The sequence below is a fragment of the Chiloscyllium punctatum genome, chromosome 45 (assembly GCF_047496795.1).
Source record: "Chiloscyllium punctatum isolate Juve2018m chromosome 45, sChiPun1.3, whole genome shotgun sequence".
Lineage (NCBI taxonomy): Eukaryota > Metazoa > Chordata > Chondrichthyes > Orectolobiformes > Hemiscylliidae > Chiloscyllium > Chiloscyllium punctatum.
The window spans coordinates 13,400,316-13,418,844 of record NC_092783.1 but is presented as its reverse complement, the minus strand read 5'-3'; the positions used below and the strand labels follow the sequence as shown (position 1 = coordinate 13,418,844).

General features: G+C 38.9%; 1 protein-coding gene across 14 annotated transcripts in view; it reads left to right on the top strand.

Moving 5' to 3' along the window:
- Positions 1-18,529, top strand: part of LOC140467167 (ankyrin repeat and SAM domain-containing protein 1A-like) — a 346,018-nt gene that overhangs the window by 102,991 nt on the left and 224,498 nt on the right. For all 14 annotated transcript variants that reach the window (XR_011955354.1, XM_072563318.1, XM_072563316.1 and 11 more), the window contains 3 exons: positions 12,508-12,804; positions 15,113-15,188; positions 17,000-17,101. Coding sequence is in view for 13 of the 14 variants with exons in the window: in XM_072563318.1 (XP_072419419.1) it covers positions 12,508-12,804; positions 15,113-15,188; positions 17,000-17,101 (475 nt within the window). In the remaining variant the exon portion in view is untranslated. The remainder of the gene's footprint in view (positions 1-12,507; positions 12,805-15,112; positions 15,189-16,999; positions 17,102-18,529) is intronic.

Below are 18,529 nucleotides of genomic sequence, written 5' to 3'. Positions count from 1 at the left end.
CATAATGTGGGTAATCTCTAATAATTTCAAAATCTTGGTTCTGTGCTCTCCTTCTGTTCATGCAAAGGTTGACAGTATAACCTGCTCAGATATGTTATGACACAACGCAGAAGCAAGTGAGACTTGAACATGGACTTTCTGGATCAGAAGTAGGGGCACTACGACTGCACACACAATCACCCTGACTCTAGGAGTGCATTATTACTGAAGACCCTGTCCAATTATTGCTCGTTTTAAAGCAGAATGTTGCTACATGTCATCCATCATCATTGCTACTGTGATGCTGGAGATCATCGACAGCTTCACATATCGAGGTTCCACAAACATCATTTTGCGGCATGAAGTCAGCACACTTTGTAAAAATTGCAACTGTTACATCCAAGCTGACTAAACATGTGAAGCAACAGCGTCATAATTGAGATCATCAAATTGAGTCTACGAAACCTGCATCCTCAATGCGTTGCTGTACAGTCCTCAAATCTGGACAATATATGCCACTCAAGAGAACAAGCTTAAGGTTTCTACCTTCACTATCGCAGGCATATCCTTACAATCTCAAAAGCGAAATACTACAGATGCTGGATATCTGTTAGAAGCATCAAATGTTGAAGAAACTCAGCAGGTCAACAACTGATTCTGAAGTACTGTCATACCAGATTCGAACGTCCATTCTGTTTATACATCCACAGATACTGTCGGATGTGCTTATATTCTCCAGCATTCTGTGTTTCTGACAGATATCCCTCCATCTCATGCCAGAGCAAGTTCTTGAAGAATGCTAATTCCATCAACATTCCTCATTGTTAAGCCAATGACACCTGAACTGGCAAGCATCATCCATCCAAAGACTTGCTGAATGGTGATTTGGCCAATGGAGATTAACCCTCATGACCCACTTTAGTTATACCTATAAGACAGTATGATGTAGGAGCAAAAGTAGGTCATTCAGCCCATCAAGTCTGCTCTGACATTCGATGAGATCATGGTCTGATCTGATAACCTGGTAACTATTTATTTGGTAATCTACAACTCCACTTGGCTGCCTTAACCCCATAACCCTTGATTCGCTAATTGATGAGAAATCTGTCTATCCCAGCCTTGACTATGCTTACTCCAACTGTGAACCTGTATATGGAATATAAGGCAGATATTGAAAGTGAAAACTGGGAGACGTTTTCTAGTTTCTATGAAGTGTTGAGTCTGACTTTTTTGAAGGGTGTTGGAAGATAGAAAAATACAGCACAGCCCTCTAAACCTGTGCCAATGCATCTCTTCTATCCAAATTTGCCACCTGTTTTCTAAGGATCTGTATCCCTTTGCTCCCTGCCCATTCATGTATCTGTCTAAATACATCTTAAATTACATTATCGTTCCCGCCCCTACCACCTCTGCTGGCAGTGCATTCCAGGCACCCATCACCCTCTGCATTGAAGAATCGTTCCATGTATGTCTCCCTTAAACTTTTCCTCTTTCATTTTGAACTCATGACCCCTAGTAAATGAGTCTTCCACCCTGTCTACACTTCTTGTGATTTTGTAGGCCTCAATCAAGTCCCCCCTTAACCTCATTCTTTCCAATGAAAATAATCCTAATCTATTTAGCCTCTTCTCACAGCTAGCACCCTCCATACCAGGCAACATCCTGGTGAAACTCCTCTGCAAAAGCATCCACATCCTTTTGGTAAAATGGCAACCTGAACTGTACGCAGTATTCCAAATGTGGCCAAACCAAAGACTTATGATCTGCCAACTCTTGTATTCAATACCCCGTCCGACCACTCTATTGACCTGTGTTCCCATCTTCAGGGAATAATGGATTGGAACACTCAGATCTCTCTGTACCTCAATTTTCCCCAGGACTTTTCTATTTACTGTATAGTTTGCTCTGGAATTGCATCTTCCAAAATGCATTACCTCACATTTGTCGGGATTGAGCTCTTTCTGGCATTTCCCTACCCAGCTCTCCAATCAATCTATATTGTGCTGTATTCTCTGACAGTGCCCTTCACTATCTGCTACTCCACCAATCTTAGGTGTAAGCAAAAATGAAATGTTCAGCTAGCTAAGGAGGCCCAGAGTAAGCAGTGATTTGTGGATTATGCACTTTCTCAGTGTCCTGTCGTTGTCTTCAGCATATGTAACACAGCATATCATATTGATTTGGAGCTTCTGAACTGCAGTTGATACAGCTTATTAAGAATATAGCACCATGGTGCAAACCAAGCCATAGGAAATGGAAGGTTTCCTCAAATACGCACAAATCCTAGAGTCTGTTGTTTCCCTGCCCCACCCCTCCCCCTATCCTGCCATGAAATGTACAATTTTATTTGAAAAATAGTCCCAGCTGTGTTATATTTGGTATTGAATGGATTTGATTTGATTTTTGACTCAGCATATTGGTGCTATTTGCTAATTTTTGGCGGCCACACCATGGATAAAATGTTCCATGTAAATAAGCATTAGCTCCAAGTTTAGCCAATTGTAGTAATTCTTGCCATTGCTGTGTATGAGAGCCTTTTATTAAAAAAAAAACTGGCTGGTTTTCGTATTATCAAGAATTTTTAATTGGCTTGTATCCCTATTGTGATGAGTTTCCCAGTATGCTGCCTTGTATCTTTGAGTGAAATTATTATTTTAGCATTTAATCTACAATACCTAATATCCTCCACTCGGCCATTACAGTGTGCCTTCATAACAAGGGAATTTGAGTGTAGGACTAAAGATGTCTTGCTACATCTGAATAAAATCTTAGTTGGTCCTCAATAAAAACAAATTGCTGGTGAAACTCAGCAGGTCTGGCACCATCTGTGCAGAGAGAAATGGTGTGAATGTTTCAAATTGAGGAGGACTGAGTTGCCAAACCTGTTGAGTTTCACCAGTACTTCTATTTTTATTTTCGATTGCCAACATCCACAGTCTCTAGCTTTTGCTTGGTGAAACTTCGCATGGAATATTGTGTACAGTTCTAGTCCCCTTAGCTAAGGAGGACTATATATGCTTGAGAAGAAGTGCAATAGACATCAGATTAATAACTGTAACATTGGATCCGTCTTATAAGGAGAGGTTGAGGAAATTAGGTTTGTATTTCCAGAGTTGCGAAAAGTGAAGGGTGATCTCATTGAAACTTAGAACAGTGTGTGATCGGGTGGCAACGGACAGCATGATTCTAGTGAGTCTAAAAACTGGAAATAAAATGCTTAGGTAAGAGTAGACCATTTAAGATTGAAATAAGGTAGAACATCTTTGATCAGTGCGGTGAATCTTTAGAATCCTCTACTTTAAAGGACTATAAAAGCTCCGTCATGGAACATGATTGTTACCGAACTTGGAAGATTTTTGGGGACTAATGACATCAAGGGATTTGTAGACAGTATGCGGAATTGATGTTGAGGAAGGTGATCGGTGATCTGATTGAATGGCATGTACGTTTGATCGGCTATTTAGCAGCTTCCTGTACCTCGATCATTATAAGCAGACTTTTAGAACAGCTGTATAAATTTTGTGAAGCTGACTGATCCATTCAGCTTATCTTTGCCAATACAAATAATGAAAATTATACTTTTGCACGTCATTGAATTACCTTGTTAGATGAGGTAATTGCTAACTATTGAACTGCATGCTAAATAAATTTGCACGTTTTGACTATGCTTAAAATCCCAGCATTCAAATATGACTTTATCCTAAAATTCATTTTGTGGAATTCTGTTCAAAAAGTCCTGTGATTATCATATTTAGATCTAGGAACACATTTTCTGCCTTTTTTCTTTGATGCAGAATCAGTCTTTGTGCCATGAAGGTCCTTGAGGCTTTCTAATAAAACAACAATTGTATATTTGTTGTCCGATATATCACACTCCTGCTGTAATTGACAGGCATAGGATACCATAAGATAACTTGCCTACAGCTGACTAGCACTTACACAAATGTATTCAATTTCTTTGGCTAAAATAATCCCTTTTGGAATATATAGAAAATGTGCCTTTTCTTAAAGTAGTAGTATTAATAAAAATAATAAATTCATGACTTCAAAAGGTGAGTTCCAAAAAGCCAGGTCATGTTCACTTTTAGCCTCAGAGCAATTGAACTTTGACCTTATCTGTACAGTTCTAATATCTTATGACTTGCAAAATTGAGTAAACAATGTAAACAACATGGAAAAGTGTGATTCTGATTTTCTGGCCAGTGGTAAAGCATTTGCCATTGCATCAGAATAAATGTTGGAGACATGAAGTGATTTGTCTGCCAGGAATTTCATCTCACTCACCGCCCCCTCCCCGCTCCCCCCCACCTCCACCTCCCCCTCCCCAGTGCTGTGATCTTTAATCTTGTGCAGTAACCTTTGGTACCACGCTTTATCAGTGCCATTCGGGAACTAAATGCACTGCATGTCCTGGTCTCCTTTATCTATCTTGCTTATTATATCTTCAAAGAACTCTAACAGACATGTCAAACTCGGACAATGGGATTCAGTGCAGCATAATAATTGAAGCGGTGTGAAGGTCGAGATAGATTTTGAAGCAAGTATTTGTGATGGTGATTTTGAAGGAAGGATAAATGCTGGGTGCTGGAAGGGTGTTCAATTAACAAAAATCTCTAGGGCAAGGTTGTGTAACAGAGTGGTTGGGATCAGAGATCAATAGTTTACCGCATACTTGGAATAGCTGAATTAGCAATAAAAATACAAAAAAAAACTTTACATAGAACATAGAAAAATACAGCGCAGTACAGGCCCTTCGGCCCTCGATGTTGCGCCGACCGAAGCCTACCTAACCTACACTAGCCCAATAACCTCCATATGCTTGTCCAATGCCCGCTTAAATGACCATAAAGAGGGAGAGTCCACCACTGCTACTGGCAGGGCATTCCATGAACTCACAACCCGCTGAGTAAATAATCTACCCCTAACATCTGTCCTATACCTACCACCCTTTAATTTAAAGTTGTGTTCCCTAGTAACGGCTGACTTCATTAGCGGAAAAAGGTTCTCACCGTCAACCCTATCTAAACCTCTAATCATCTTGTACACCTCTATCAAATCTCCCCTAAACCTTCTTTTCTCCAATGAGAAAAGCCCCAAGTGCCTCGGCCTTTCCTTATACGATCTTCCTACCATGCCAGGCAACATCCTGATAAACCTCCTCTGCACTTGTTCCAATGCCTCCACATCCTTCCTACAGTATGGCGACCAAAACTGCACACAATACTCCAGATGAGGCCGCACCAGAGTCTTATACAACTGCAACATGACCTCAGGACTCCGGAACCCAATTCCTCTACCAATAAAGCCCAGTACACCATATGCCGCCTTCACAGCACTATTTACCTGGGTGGCAACTTTCAAAGATCTGTGTACATGGACACCAAGATCCCTCTGCTCATCCACACTACCAAGTAGTCTACCATTAGCCCAGTAATCCATCTTCTTGTTACTCCTACCAAAGTGAATGACTTCACACTTAGCTACATTGAATTCCATTTGCCACCTTACTGCCCAGCTCTGCAACTTATCTATATCGCACTGTAACCTGCCACATCCTTCTTCGCTGTCCACAACTCCACCGACTTTGGTGTCATCCGCAAACTTGCTCACCCAGCCTTCAAGCCCCTCCTCCAGGTCATTTATAAAAATGACAAACAGCAATGGTCCCAAAACAGATCCTTGTGGAACACCGCTAGTAACTGCGCTCCAAGATGAACCTATACCATCAACTACTACCCTCTGTCTCCTTCCAGCCAGCCAATTCCTAATCCAAACCTCTAATGCACCCTCAATGCCATACCTCCGTAGTTTTTGCATTAGCCTGCCATGCGGTACCTTATCGAACACCTTGCTAAAATCCATATACACCACATCTACTGCTTTACCCTCGTCCACTTCCTTGGTCACCTTCTCAAAAATTCAATAAGGTTTGTGAGGCACGACCTGCCCTTCACAAAACCATGCTGACTATCCTTGATCACATTATTCCTATCCAGATGTTCATAAATCCTATCCCTTACAATTCTCTCTAAGACTTTGCCCACAACAGAAGTGAGACTCACTGGCCTATAGTTACTCGGGCTATCCCTGCTCCCCTTCTTGAACAAGAGGACCACATTCACTATCCTCCAGTCTTCTGGCACTATTCCCGTAGACAACGACGACATAAAAATCGAGGCCAATGGCTCCGCTATCTCTTCCCTAGCTTCCCAGAGGATCCTAGGATAAATGCCATCAGGCCCAGGGGACTTATCTATTTTCATTCTTTCCAGAATTTCCAACACCTCTTCCCTACATACCTCAAAGCCATCCATTCTAATTAATTGTGACTCAGTATTCACATCGGCAACAATGTCCTGTTCCTGAGTGAATACTGACGAAAAGTATTGACTTAGTGTCTCACCGATCTCCTCCGCCTCCACACACAACTTCCCACTACTATCCTTGACTGGACCGATACCTACCCTCATCATCCTTTTCTTCCTGACATACCTATAGAAAGCCTTTGGGTTTTCCCTAATCCTACCAACTAAGGACTTTTCATGTCCCCTTCTCGCTCCTCTTAGCTCTCTCTTTAGATCCTTCCTGGCTACCTTATAACTCTCAATCGCCCCAACTGAACCTTCACGCCTCATCTTTACATAGGCTGCCCTCTTCCCTTTCACAAGGGATTCCAATTCCTTGTTAAACCACGGCTCCCTCACAAGACCCTTTACTCCCTGCCTGACTGGTACATACTTATCAAGGACACCCATTAGCTGTTCCTTGAACAATCTCCACATATCATTTGTGTTCTTCCCTTGAAGCCTATTTTTCCAATCCACGCATCCTAAGTCATTCCTCACCACATCATAATTTCCCTGCCCCCAGCTATAACTGTTGCCCTGCAATGCACACTTATCCCTCTCCATCACAAGAGTAAAAGTCATCGAGTTGTGGTCACTGCCCCCGAAGTGCTCACCTACCTCCAAGTCTAACACCTGGCCTGGTTCATTACCTAGAACCAAATCCAGTATGGCCTCACCTCTTGTTGGCCTGTCTACATATTGTGTCAGGAAACCCTCCTGCACACATTGGACAAACACCGACCCATCTAATGAACTCGAGCTATAGCTTTCCCAGTCAATATCTGGGAAGTTAAAGTCCCCCATAACAACCACCCTGCTACTTTCACTCTTCTCCTGAATCATCCTCGCAATACTTTCCTCTACTTCTCTCGGACTATTAGGAGGCCTGTAGAAAACTCCTAACAGGGTGACCTCACCTTTCCTATTTTTAACCTCCGCCCAAAATACCTCAGATGGCAAGTCTTCCTCCATCACCCTTTCTACTGCTGTAATACTATCCTTGACAAGCAATGCCATACCTCCCCTTCTTTTACTCCCACCTCTGACCCTACTAAAACATTTAAACCCTGGAACCTGCAACAGCCATTCCTGTCCCTGTTCTACCCACGTCTCTGTAATGGCCACAACATTGAAGTCCCAGGTACCAACCCATGCTGCAAGCTCACCTATCTTATTTCTTACACTTCTGGCATTGAAGTATACACACTTCAAGCCACCTTCCTGTTTACAGGCACCCTCCTTCGAGATCGATGCCATGTTCTTAACCTCCCTACACTCAAGGTCCTGTACCCTAAAGCTACACTCCAGGTTCCCATGCCCCTGCAGAGTTAGTTTAAACCCTCCAAAAGAGTACTAGCCAACCTCCCCCCAAGGATACTGGTGCCCCTCAGGTTCAGGTGTAGACCATCCTGTTTATAGAGGTCCCACCTTCCCCAGAAAGAACCCCAGTTATCCAAATACCGGAATCCCTCCCTCCTGCACCACCCCTGTAGCCACGCATTTAACTCCTCTCTCTCCCTATTCCTCGACTCTCTATCACGTGGCACGGGTAACAAACCAGAGACAACAACTCTGTTCGTTCTAGCTCTGAGCTTCCAACCTAGCTCCCTGAAAGCCTGTCTAACATCCTCACCCCTCTTCCTACCTATGTCGTTGGTGCCAACGTAAACCACGATCTGGGGCTGCTCCCCCTCCCCCTTAAGGACCCGGAAAACACGATCAGAGACATCACGTACCCTTGCACCTGGGAGGCAACACACCAAACGTGAGTCTCTGTCGCCCACGCAAAACCGCTTATCTGTGCCCCATACTATTGAGTCCCCAATAACTATCGCTCTACCTTTCACCATCCTTCCCTTCTGAGCAACGGGGACAGGCTCCGTGCCAGAGGCCTGAACCTCGTTTACGTACAAGATATGATTTAGTAAGCCTTGTTTAGGACATGTACAAGCGTATAAAACTTCTGGCCAAGGATGTCCGTTTGAACAATTTCAAATTTTCATTTGTTGACACTTGGCACTGCAATTGACTTTTAACAGTCTGAGGGATTTTTTTTCCCTAGAAGTGGTTCAAGATAAATTTAGCAAAGCTGTGTTTTAACTTTTGTATTTTGGTGATGACTAAATGTTAATAAGTGGGTTTGTTTTTTTGCAAAGCATGCCTGAGGTAACTGTGGCTGCATTTATTTATTACTTCATGCCTACTGGGAGATTTTCACATTATGATTATTTGAATATAGAAAGAGGAAAGTTGTATGAAGTGAACTTTAACTGCCTTTTGCACGTAAAGAATTATCCACTAAAGTCCATATTAACAACTTGCAATAAAATAATTAAATGTCTGTTTAAATAGAATACAAAATGAGGTCTAACTCATTCATTATATTCCCTAAATGTCAAAGACACAGAAAATTGGTCAGTCTGTAGTTTTCTGTTCTATGATCTTCACCCTGTTTCATGAATAAACACACTAATAATTGCACATTCATGGTGACTCAGAATTACAAAGCAGCTTCTAATGTGTTAATTCAAAACTAAAGAAGTTACTTTTTTTGAAATGGTCCCAGGAATGAAAAGCATAACATATGAGGAACATTTGAGGACTTTGGGTCTATACTCGATGGCGTTTGTGGGGGAGGGGATCGGTGAGGATCTACTTGAATACTGAATGGCTTGAACAGACTATATGTTGGGAAAATGTTTCCATTGGTAGGAGTGACGAGAACCTGAGTCACAGCCTTAGAGTAAAGGGAAGACCTTTCAGAATGGAGCGAAGGAGAAAATTATTCGGCCAGAGAGTAGTGAATCTATTCTATTCATTTCCACAGAAGGCTGTGGAAGCCAGATCATTGAGTATATTTAGGACTGAGTTAGATAGGTTCTTGACTATCAAGGGGATCAAGGGTTATGGGGAGAAAGTAGGAGAATGGGGTTGAGAAACTTATCAGCCATGATAATGGAATGGCAGCAGAGACTCAATGGGCTGAATGGCCTAATTTCTGCTCCTGTCTTATGGTCTTATAGAAATACACATTCTGAATTTGGTTAGCTCGTGTTATAGAAAATGACATGTCGTCTTGCATTCTGAGACCAAAAAACAATGTATACTGATTTTTTTACCACCATAGAATACATCAAACTCCTATTAATGTCAATACATGTGAAAAATTGCCTTTGACTCCCAGTTTATTGAATGGTAATGTTACAGAACTGTTGTACATTAGTTGTACTTTGGATCAATTACTTGGTTCAATTCTTTGCTATCTAATAATTGCCATTTATCACTGGAACTACCTTCTATTCTGGCTTCCACACTCTTATCTATCCTATGTGGTACACCTTGGTAAAATCATTTGAAAACACACATTTAGCTTTCACATGTAAGCTAAGGACAGCCAGCTCTATTGCATTACTGTTCTGCCTTTGTTACTTTACTGTTGGTTTAACTATCAGATTGTTTCTCCAACATCTAGTACAAGATGAACACTATGTTTTTCCCCAACTAATATTTGGAAGACAAACAACCATGGACTTTGGACCATGCCAGAAACTCTGTTCCCTTCCTACCAACTCCATGCCTCCTCTTAGCTGACGCTGAGTCAGAGTGCTCACAATTTTGATGTTATGTGATAGTGAGATGAACTTCTAACCACCTATTCATGCCATTACTGGCTCGTTCCCAGCTTTAATTCATTGCTGTTGAAACCCTCATCCATGTCTTCACTCGTTCTGGTGTTGATTATTCCACCCAGGTCTTGCCTGACCTTTCATATACTACACTTTCTAAGCTTGAGGACATCCAAAATCCTGCCCATGTTCTTTTGCGCTAAGCCACACTTTCTCTTTGTCACTGTACTTACTGATCTACTTCTGCTCTTTGTTAAACAGCACCTTGATTTAAAAATTTCCATCCTAATTTTCAAGTTCTCCCATGTTCTGCCCTTATACTCTATACCTATGGCTTCCTTGATATTAGCTTTCATCTGATTTTGTTGTCTTGCGAATTCTTGATTTTAATTCCTGCAACATTGGTGGCCCTCCATTTCGCTGTCTTAAAGCATTGTAATTCTATTTCTGAACCCCTCCATCTTTATCTTTGTTTGACTTCATTTACACCACTACTTAGGACCTAATTCTTTTGACTAAATTTTATGTTGTCAGTTGGCCTTATGTGGTTAGTGTGTGCTTTATAATCCTCCTGTGAAGCACCTGAGAACATTTTATGGTGGCATAACTTCAATATGACTATTAGTTGCTTTAGATGTTTAAAGTGCTTTCATAGGGAGGCCAGGATTCTTGGATTGAGGAAAGCATTGCATGGTGAAGTTAGAGGTTGATCAGTGCATTTTATGTTAGAATTTTTTTGACCTTAACAGTTAAACTACAAGATACATTGAAGAAAATGATAATATAAATGAATTAAATTACTGATTTAATTCATTGATTTGTATTTTATTAATTTATTTTGCTTTGTAATTTATTACAGCAATTTTTGTTTTAATATGCATTGATAGTATAATAATTTTATGCCAAGTTTTCTGTTCTTTTTGTGTTAATGTTAAATGTCTGTGTTAGTGTGCATAATTTTTATTTACATTTGTTTATGTGACTATACCTTCCTTTATGTATGGCTGTTTTAAAGGTTACTTCATGCCTTACTTATTCTTAAATTTTATAAATCTTTTGAGATCAGTATTCATGCAAAGCATTATGATGCCATTGTTTGAAAAAAAACTTTAAAGTGCAAATTGAGTTTTGTATCTTGGATAACTAATTTGTCAGTTAAACAGTCTTCAAGCAATTGTTGGGTTTTCTTGGATACCACAAAAAATGTAAACTGATATTCAGCTTGAGTTTATCCAAAACCTTGCTGGCTGGTTCCTAATTTGCATCAAGTCTCTTTCAGCTGTCTTCTTTCTCCGTTTGGGCCTACACTGGCTTGCTATCCAAATCTAAAATTCCCATCCTTGCTTTCAAATACCTTCATGGCTTCACCAACTGTGCACACAGATGCAAACCAAACTCTGGCCTCTGTAATTGTATCTTACAATTGTATCTTACCTGGTAAGATGTTTTGCCACTTTTGGCCCCTTGCGCATCCACAATTTCAATCGGTTCATCATTGGAGGCTGTGTCTTCAAATGCTCAGTCTATATATAAATGCAAGTTGGGTTGTTTCTGTGTTCAAGATAATTTAACCAGAAAACACAAAATTTAATAACCTGAATGCTTCTTTAAATCAAGATCTAAATTGTATCATTACCCTGAGCTTTTTCAGTTTTGGTCCATCCTTTGCATGCAGAAGGAAACAGCACAAACTAAAATACTTAGGATTATGGAAACATTAGTTTTTATCAATTCGCTTAAGTCCTGCGCTCTAACCTGATTTGATGCTCACTTTTAACACTTGGTACAATTTTCCACATTGCTGCCTTCACTGTTCAACTGTAAATTTCAATTCACTTGGTACTTTTGAATGTGGAAATGAGAATTTTACACCTTTTATAAAATTATACAATACTACTTTCACCGACTTCTCTTGTACTAAATTTCTAAATCTTGATTCCTTGGAAAAGCTTGATGTAGATGGGATATTTTATAACTTCGATCATCATAGTTTGTGCAAGTACAGTGTATTTGAATTTTTGTTTGGTTTCTTTCTGTCTGTGGAGATTTTACAGAATCAATGCTGGCTTCTGCTCTGGAGCTTGCTACTAAACCTGAATAGAAATTTATCCTTTTGCTTTTAATTTGTTTGAAGGAAAATTATTTTAATCACTTTTAAATATTAAAATCTTGAAGACTTGTAAGCACACCACTTTTAAACTTGTGCTTTCCTCATAACAATTCAAACTTGATCAACTCAAAGTCAAGTATTTACCTTTTTTTTGGAAGAAATTGGAATCCAGATAACAATGTCATTTGATGAGCTGAATCTGAGACAATAACCTCATTATTAAAGTCATAATTTTATAGCTAAGCACTGAAGTAACTGGAAAGCTTGAATACCTTTTGGTTATAGATTATAATTATATAAATAGAATAATTTGTTGCAAATTGTCATAGGCTAATTTGAAGGACATAACGGGAACGTAGGTACAAAACATATAATTGACTTAATCTAATTAATCTTTTGAGCTTCTTAATCATTTTTGTGCACTTTGTTCATTCCTTTGTAACAGAACAATGACAATGAGACAGCCTTGCACTGTGCAGCACAGTATGGTCACTCAGATGTTGTAAAAGTTCTTCTTGAGGAGCTCACTGATCCTACAATGAGAAACAATAAATTTGAAACACCGTTGGACTTGGCTGCATTATATGGGAGGCTTGAGGTGGTGAAAATGCTGTTAAATGCCCACCCAAACCTATTAAGCTGTAACACCAAGAAGCACACACCACTTCACTTGGCAGCAAGAAATGGGCAAAAGGCAGTAGTAGAAGTCCTTTTGGAAGCAGGCATGGATATCAACTATCAGGTAATGGCTAGATGTTTTGTATTGTGGGGTATGTAATACCAGCGGTCTCTTAACTTTCCCTTCACAGTGGTACCTTGCAGAAATCAATAATTTATTAACCTGAAGTGGAAAATGCATATTAATGAATGTCTAGGCTATGGGTGCAATTAAAAGTTAAAGTTAATCGTGCTCTTGCTTGATGGCTGCAATACACTGTAACAGGATTCATTTGTGCTAATGAGAAGATGCACTTCTTGCCAACTTTGTTTTCGTATTTGATCATCAAGGAATGTTGTGAAAACAATCTGGTAACTACATACCCCCAGGCAGTATCTTCAGATGCTTTCTGCTTAGCTTTATCAGGTAGGAATTCATCATAATTGGACATTGACTCTCTCTCCTCTTGTTTTGTGCATCTTCAAACTTCTTTAATGCACAGTGTAGTGTGTAATATGATGTTTTGCTGACTTTTGATATTTGAGCTTGCTATGGTGAAATAGTAGATATTAGTGTGAAGTCTGGTAAGCGGAAGAAGCTGTGTGCTACATCAGTTGTGTTTTAAATGTGACTTCACTGAACAATGTGTTTCTTTCGAATGAGCAGAAAAGTGAACAGAGGCAGAAAAGAACATGAAAGCGAGTGGATTGAGTCTTTCATGCTTGTGAAGAGAATATGATGGCTGTAAGTTTTAGGTATTTAAGGCTGCGGATGAGTGGAAGAAAAAATTTAGCAACTAAGCTTGGATCATTTAATACACAAAATATGGTGGAGACCGGCAAAATTATGTTAAGCTAAGGAGCAAAACAAACTCAAGGAATGTGGAGATGGTGGACAAAATTTAAATCTGACTATCTGATATATCTGAATGTTAATTCTGATTTTGATTGAGACCATTTTGCATTTTAAGAAGGGTAATAAAATATTAACAATGGGGTAGACTATTTGTTATTTAAAACAAGGGAAACGGTTAGGGGTAGCACATCTAGGTGAATGGCAATGAAGACTGGAGAGGTCTTAAAAAATGGAAGACCTGGTGGGTGCACAGAAACAAAATAGATGGGAGAAGGCAAGAAGAAGTTAGTAAGCAATATTGAACGAAAGCTGCAAGATATGTTTTGGGAAAGCAAGGGAAGGTTGCGGCACCAGCTTGGGAGGGTAGGAGAAAAGGTAATTGAAGTTGGGAGGGACAGATAGTGTGGGGACAGTTCAGAACAAGAGTAATGCAGGAGAGTTGACAGATTTCCCATAGAGAGCAGCAGGAATCCAGAAGTGTTTAGGAACAGAGCTAGGATACACTTAATTGTTAAGTATATAATCAAAAGAATTCTAAATGTCAATATAAAACTTATCTGTGGAGAAGGCAATATCAGATAGAAAAAATTGGATGATTTTTATCAGGAAGTTTTGCAAATGCTATGGAGCAAAAAGTATGACAATAATTTTAACCAGATTTTATTGCGTTATAAATAAAATATCAAAAGTCAGCAAAACACAATATTAATACTGTATTGTACAGTAGAGAAGGTTGAAGATGCATAAAACAAGAGGTTCAGTGCCTAATTACATCATAATGTCAAAAGTGCAGCTTTTTATATTAATCTAAAAACTTTAACATTCTCTTTGAATGTGTTGAAAGATGATTGTTAGCTATGATTACATATGCTCAAAATTAGTGTGATCAAGCATATGCACTTTTCATAACATGGAGTAGCAATTAAAATATAATAACAGTATAAAGATAGACTAGTAGAAAAATGAGTACACCAAAGACTCTGATTATGCTTTCTTTTTTGATGGGGAGCAACTTCTGGTATTGTCAGTGTCCCAATGGGTAATGGAAATAATTCTCAGCAACACAATCCAGCGTGATCCTAATTTTAATCTCTCTTCAGATGTCACTTGAGACATTGTATGGTTTTACAGATTGTCATCTCTGGTTGTTGGGGAAATAAAAATTGTGACCAGTTTTTCCCTCAAAAGCTATTAAATAACGCAGTTGATATTTGTGTCGATGTTGGGTGAGGATTAGATTGTATTTGGTTGAATTAGACATCTGTTGGGAATGCGCTGACCATTCTGTATTCCCATGTGAAGAATGACCACTTAAGCAAATTGAGAATGAATCTGAAATATTTCTGACTAGTACAAAAGAAGTTTGTCCACAATCATTGCATCTATAGTGGACCCTGAAGAGGAACAATAACAGTAATTGTAAATGCAGGCTCACTTGAGCTTCCAACTTAAACTTTCTAAAAAGTACAGGTTGTGAGCAGCAATTAGTATCTGAGTTACATTTCTTTCTCTCTTTCCCTTTTTCCTCAATTTCTAGACAGAGAAAGGCAGTGCACTTCATGAGGCTGCCTTGTTTGGGAAGACTGATGTGGTCCAGATACTCTTGGCATCTGGTAAGTTGTTTGATATCTGGTTGCTTAAGCCCAAGGTATCAACCATAAATGTTCTAGCCTATTATGTCTAATGTTTTGCATGCACCTAAATAGTGTTAGACCTTCATGTCAGTGATTTTAAACACATACATTCTGAACTTTTTTACTTTTTATTTTGCTCTATTTATTTATTTATGCACACCATAGGTACTTGATTCTCAGATGGTTACAACATAGCCTGAGGAAAAGAACTTTTGGTTCTTTTTAATTTCCATCTTCCTCCGGGGAAAGCTGTACTTTCTAATCAGTCATGACTCTAGATATTTTTAAAATAAATGTAATGTTCCTCCTTCTACCATTTTCTTGCAATATTTCAGCTTTGTACGGAAAGGTTTTGTAATATCTGCAGTAAGGAAGTAGCAAGCCATTGCAGCTGTCTTGATTTTTCTTGCCAGTACATTTTTAGCAAGTTTTCTTCTGCCATTATACATTGTTGTAATTATCCATATAATGGCCAGTTTCTCACTTAAAATGTGACATATGCTATCTGCAAGCATGTGAGTCAAAAATCTCATGTTTAGTTCTTGTTCTTCATCAGTCTAAGATTGCTTTCTTCTGCAAATATTTGAAATATAATTAGATAATTCTCTGATCTGCCAGCATGTACCTTGGTTAACCAAATTCAAGTCCAAACTGTGCGACTACACTTCAACCAGACACAAGCAAGTCACTTGGCAATAATGGTGCCTACCCACAGCCGAGGGATTTGCATGCTACAGTTTTTTTATCTTTGCCTTAAGCACTCCCGCCACCACCACCACACTTGAGGGACACATTCATTATCCAAAATTGAAGTCATAGTTTGGATGTCATTGTTAGCCAAAATATGTGACTACACATACATATTAAACATTTATTTAATCTTCATTCATGTGTGACTCAGTTCCTACAGTCAGCAACATAAATATAGCAATCAAAACACTATGTTACATTGCTGCTATTGCATAACTGTACCAATGAAGTATAGTGATTATCTTTATTTTGAGAGCTACATTGACTTTGGTCTGTCTTTTCTGGAGTACTTTTAGTTTTATGTCTCGATCTTTGCTGCCTTTTATGTTCTCACTGCTGTATAGTAACCCTTTTCAACCTTGGTTTGTTTCCAATTTTTGTTATGAAGTTTACCACATTAGTCTGAACCTTTGCAATTGTTACTGCTAAATATCAATTATCATTGATCCAGCAGTAATATTCCCTTTCTAACGGCTGTTGACTTTTAGAAACCACTTTATTTATGTACATTTCTCAGCATTTTCCAATGAATATTTCAAAACTATCTTATTATGTTCCTACAGATTACTTGCTTATATAATGTTGAGCTATTTCAAAATGTTATGGTCTAGAGCTATACTGCTGTGTACAATTTCTGCACAGCACTGTTGCTAAGTTTCATTTGTGGTGAGCTGTTGGTTAATGTTGTTCGTTTCCCAGTTTAGAAGGATTACAGACTTCCTGCAGTTTGTAACTATTTCAAAAAGTTGTTTTTTGTGCAAGGATGTACCTTGCATTGTAATTAGCATGTTGCTAGGTTTGTTTGACAGACAAAAAAAAGGTTCGTAATTCACAGATGTGAGACTCAGTAAACAGAGTTGTCTATATATTTTGCCCCGCTAATAAAGCAGTTCCCCCAGCATGATGATAATTATACTTTCTATTAGTTGACATTTATTTTAATGCTTGGCTGTTTAGATAGCTGACACTGACTTATCATTAAGATATTAAGCATTCCTGACGAGATTAATATATGTCATCGCAACTTTTTTTTTTGACAGAAATTGATGTTAACATTAAAGATATCCAAGGAAAGTCTGCACTAGAAATTGTACGAGAGCATCCAGCTCAGAAAAGCAAAGAGATAGCAACTCTTATTCAAGGTACAAAACCTTTGCTCTTGATAGCATCTTAAACATTTTTCATTTAATTGAAGGAAGATCTTTTTGACTTCATCTCAAGAAACTCACCTTTTCCTTGTGGGAGGGCTAACTGAGGGATGTGAGTTGGGTGGCAGCAGCTGATCTCTACTTCAGCACCTGTTGTCCATCCTTTTTGGTGCTAGGTGGTGACAGAGATTGGGTCAAGGTTGTCATGTTCTCCTTAAATTTTTTATTGTTTTGTGGAAAAATCTCTAAATCAATTCAGCCCATTAGTGGCATGATTGATCTCAAAGAATTTTCTTTTGACAATTTTAACATGACAAATTAGTGTGCATTCCTATTAACTTGTCTACAAGCTTACAGCTATAATGTCTCTTCATGGTGTTGAAAGAACACTTTACAGCTCTGACATAAACATTAAAGTTCATTTCTATTCAAGTGATTTTGCACATTTAAAAAAAACCTGTATGAAAGTTTGTGTGCTTCCTCTGACTTTTAATTGCTGCACCATCAGTGGTCATATGTTTATTTGCTTAGGCATGAAGCTCTGGAATTTTCTCCTGAAACCCTTCTGACTTTAAGATGTTGCTTTTGGCCTCTTTTGTCACACTTCAGGTTTCTGCCTTTGTTTGTCGTTGTGTGATTTGGCTTTCTTATTTACAGTGTAGATTTGTTGCCAGTGTAAATACTGAAGTTGGCAGCAATTCTGCACCATATATTTGCAGTGTATTGAGAACTGAAGGCAATAACTCACCCGAGGGAGTTTGCAAGGTCGGTGCTGCCTGTTTCTGAGGAGCACCAGTTGACAAACTGCATTGCAAGTAGAATATGAGATTGAGAGAAGTAAAAGACACATCCAAAGGAACCTTGATTATCCAAATGACACAGGCGGGGAGTATTTTGTTTGGATAATTGAATGCCAGATAACACAGCTTAGCCAAGCTTTGGGACCTTGTGATCTTGTTCAGAGAATGTGAAATTTGGATAATCAAGGTTCCTCTGTACTCTAGTCAGCTACAACTTCCCTTCTGTTTCCATTTGAACAACATGTGGATTGTTGCTCAGCTGTTTTTCGTGAGCCAGTATCTGTGGTTACTGCTATTTTGCATGAAAAGATGTAGATAACTGTTGCAGATGGCAAGGGAAACAAAAATGACTTCATTTTATGTGTAAAATTTGTGAGGGGAAAGTCTGATATCAAGTGTAACAACAAGGAAAATCTTTTGGTAGCTATTCAGCATTATTGGTAATGTCCAATGTTATGGTAGTTAAGTTGTTGGGTTTGCTTTTGTCAGAGCTGAAAAGCTGTCCAGATTTATTTATTTGACCATATACCATATTGGGGCATTTAGCACAAAAGTTTCATAATCTAACATGATTTTTTTTTTAGGATTCAGAACTCCCAAGTTGTTTTAGGTGTGCTGCATT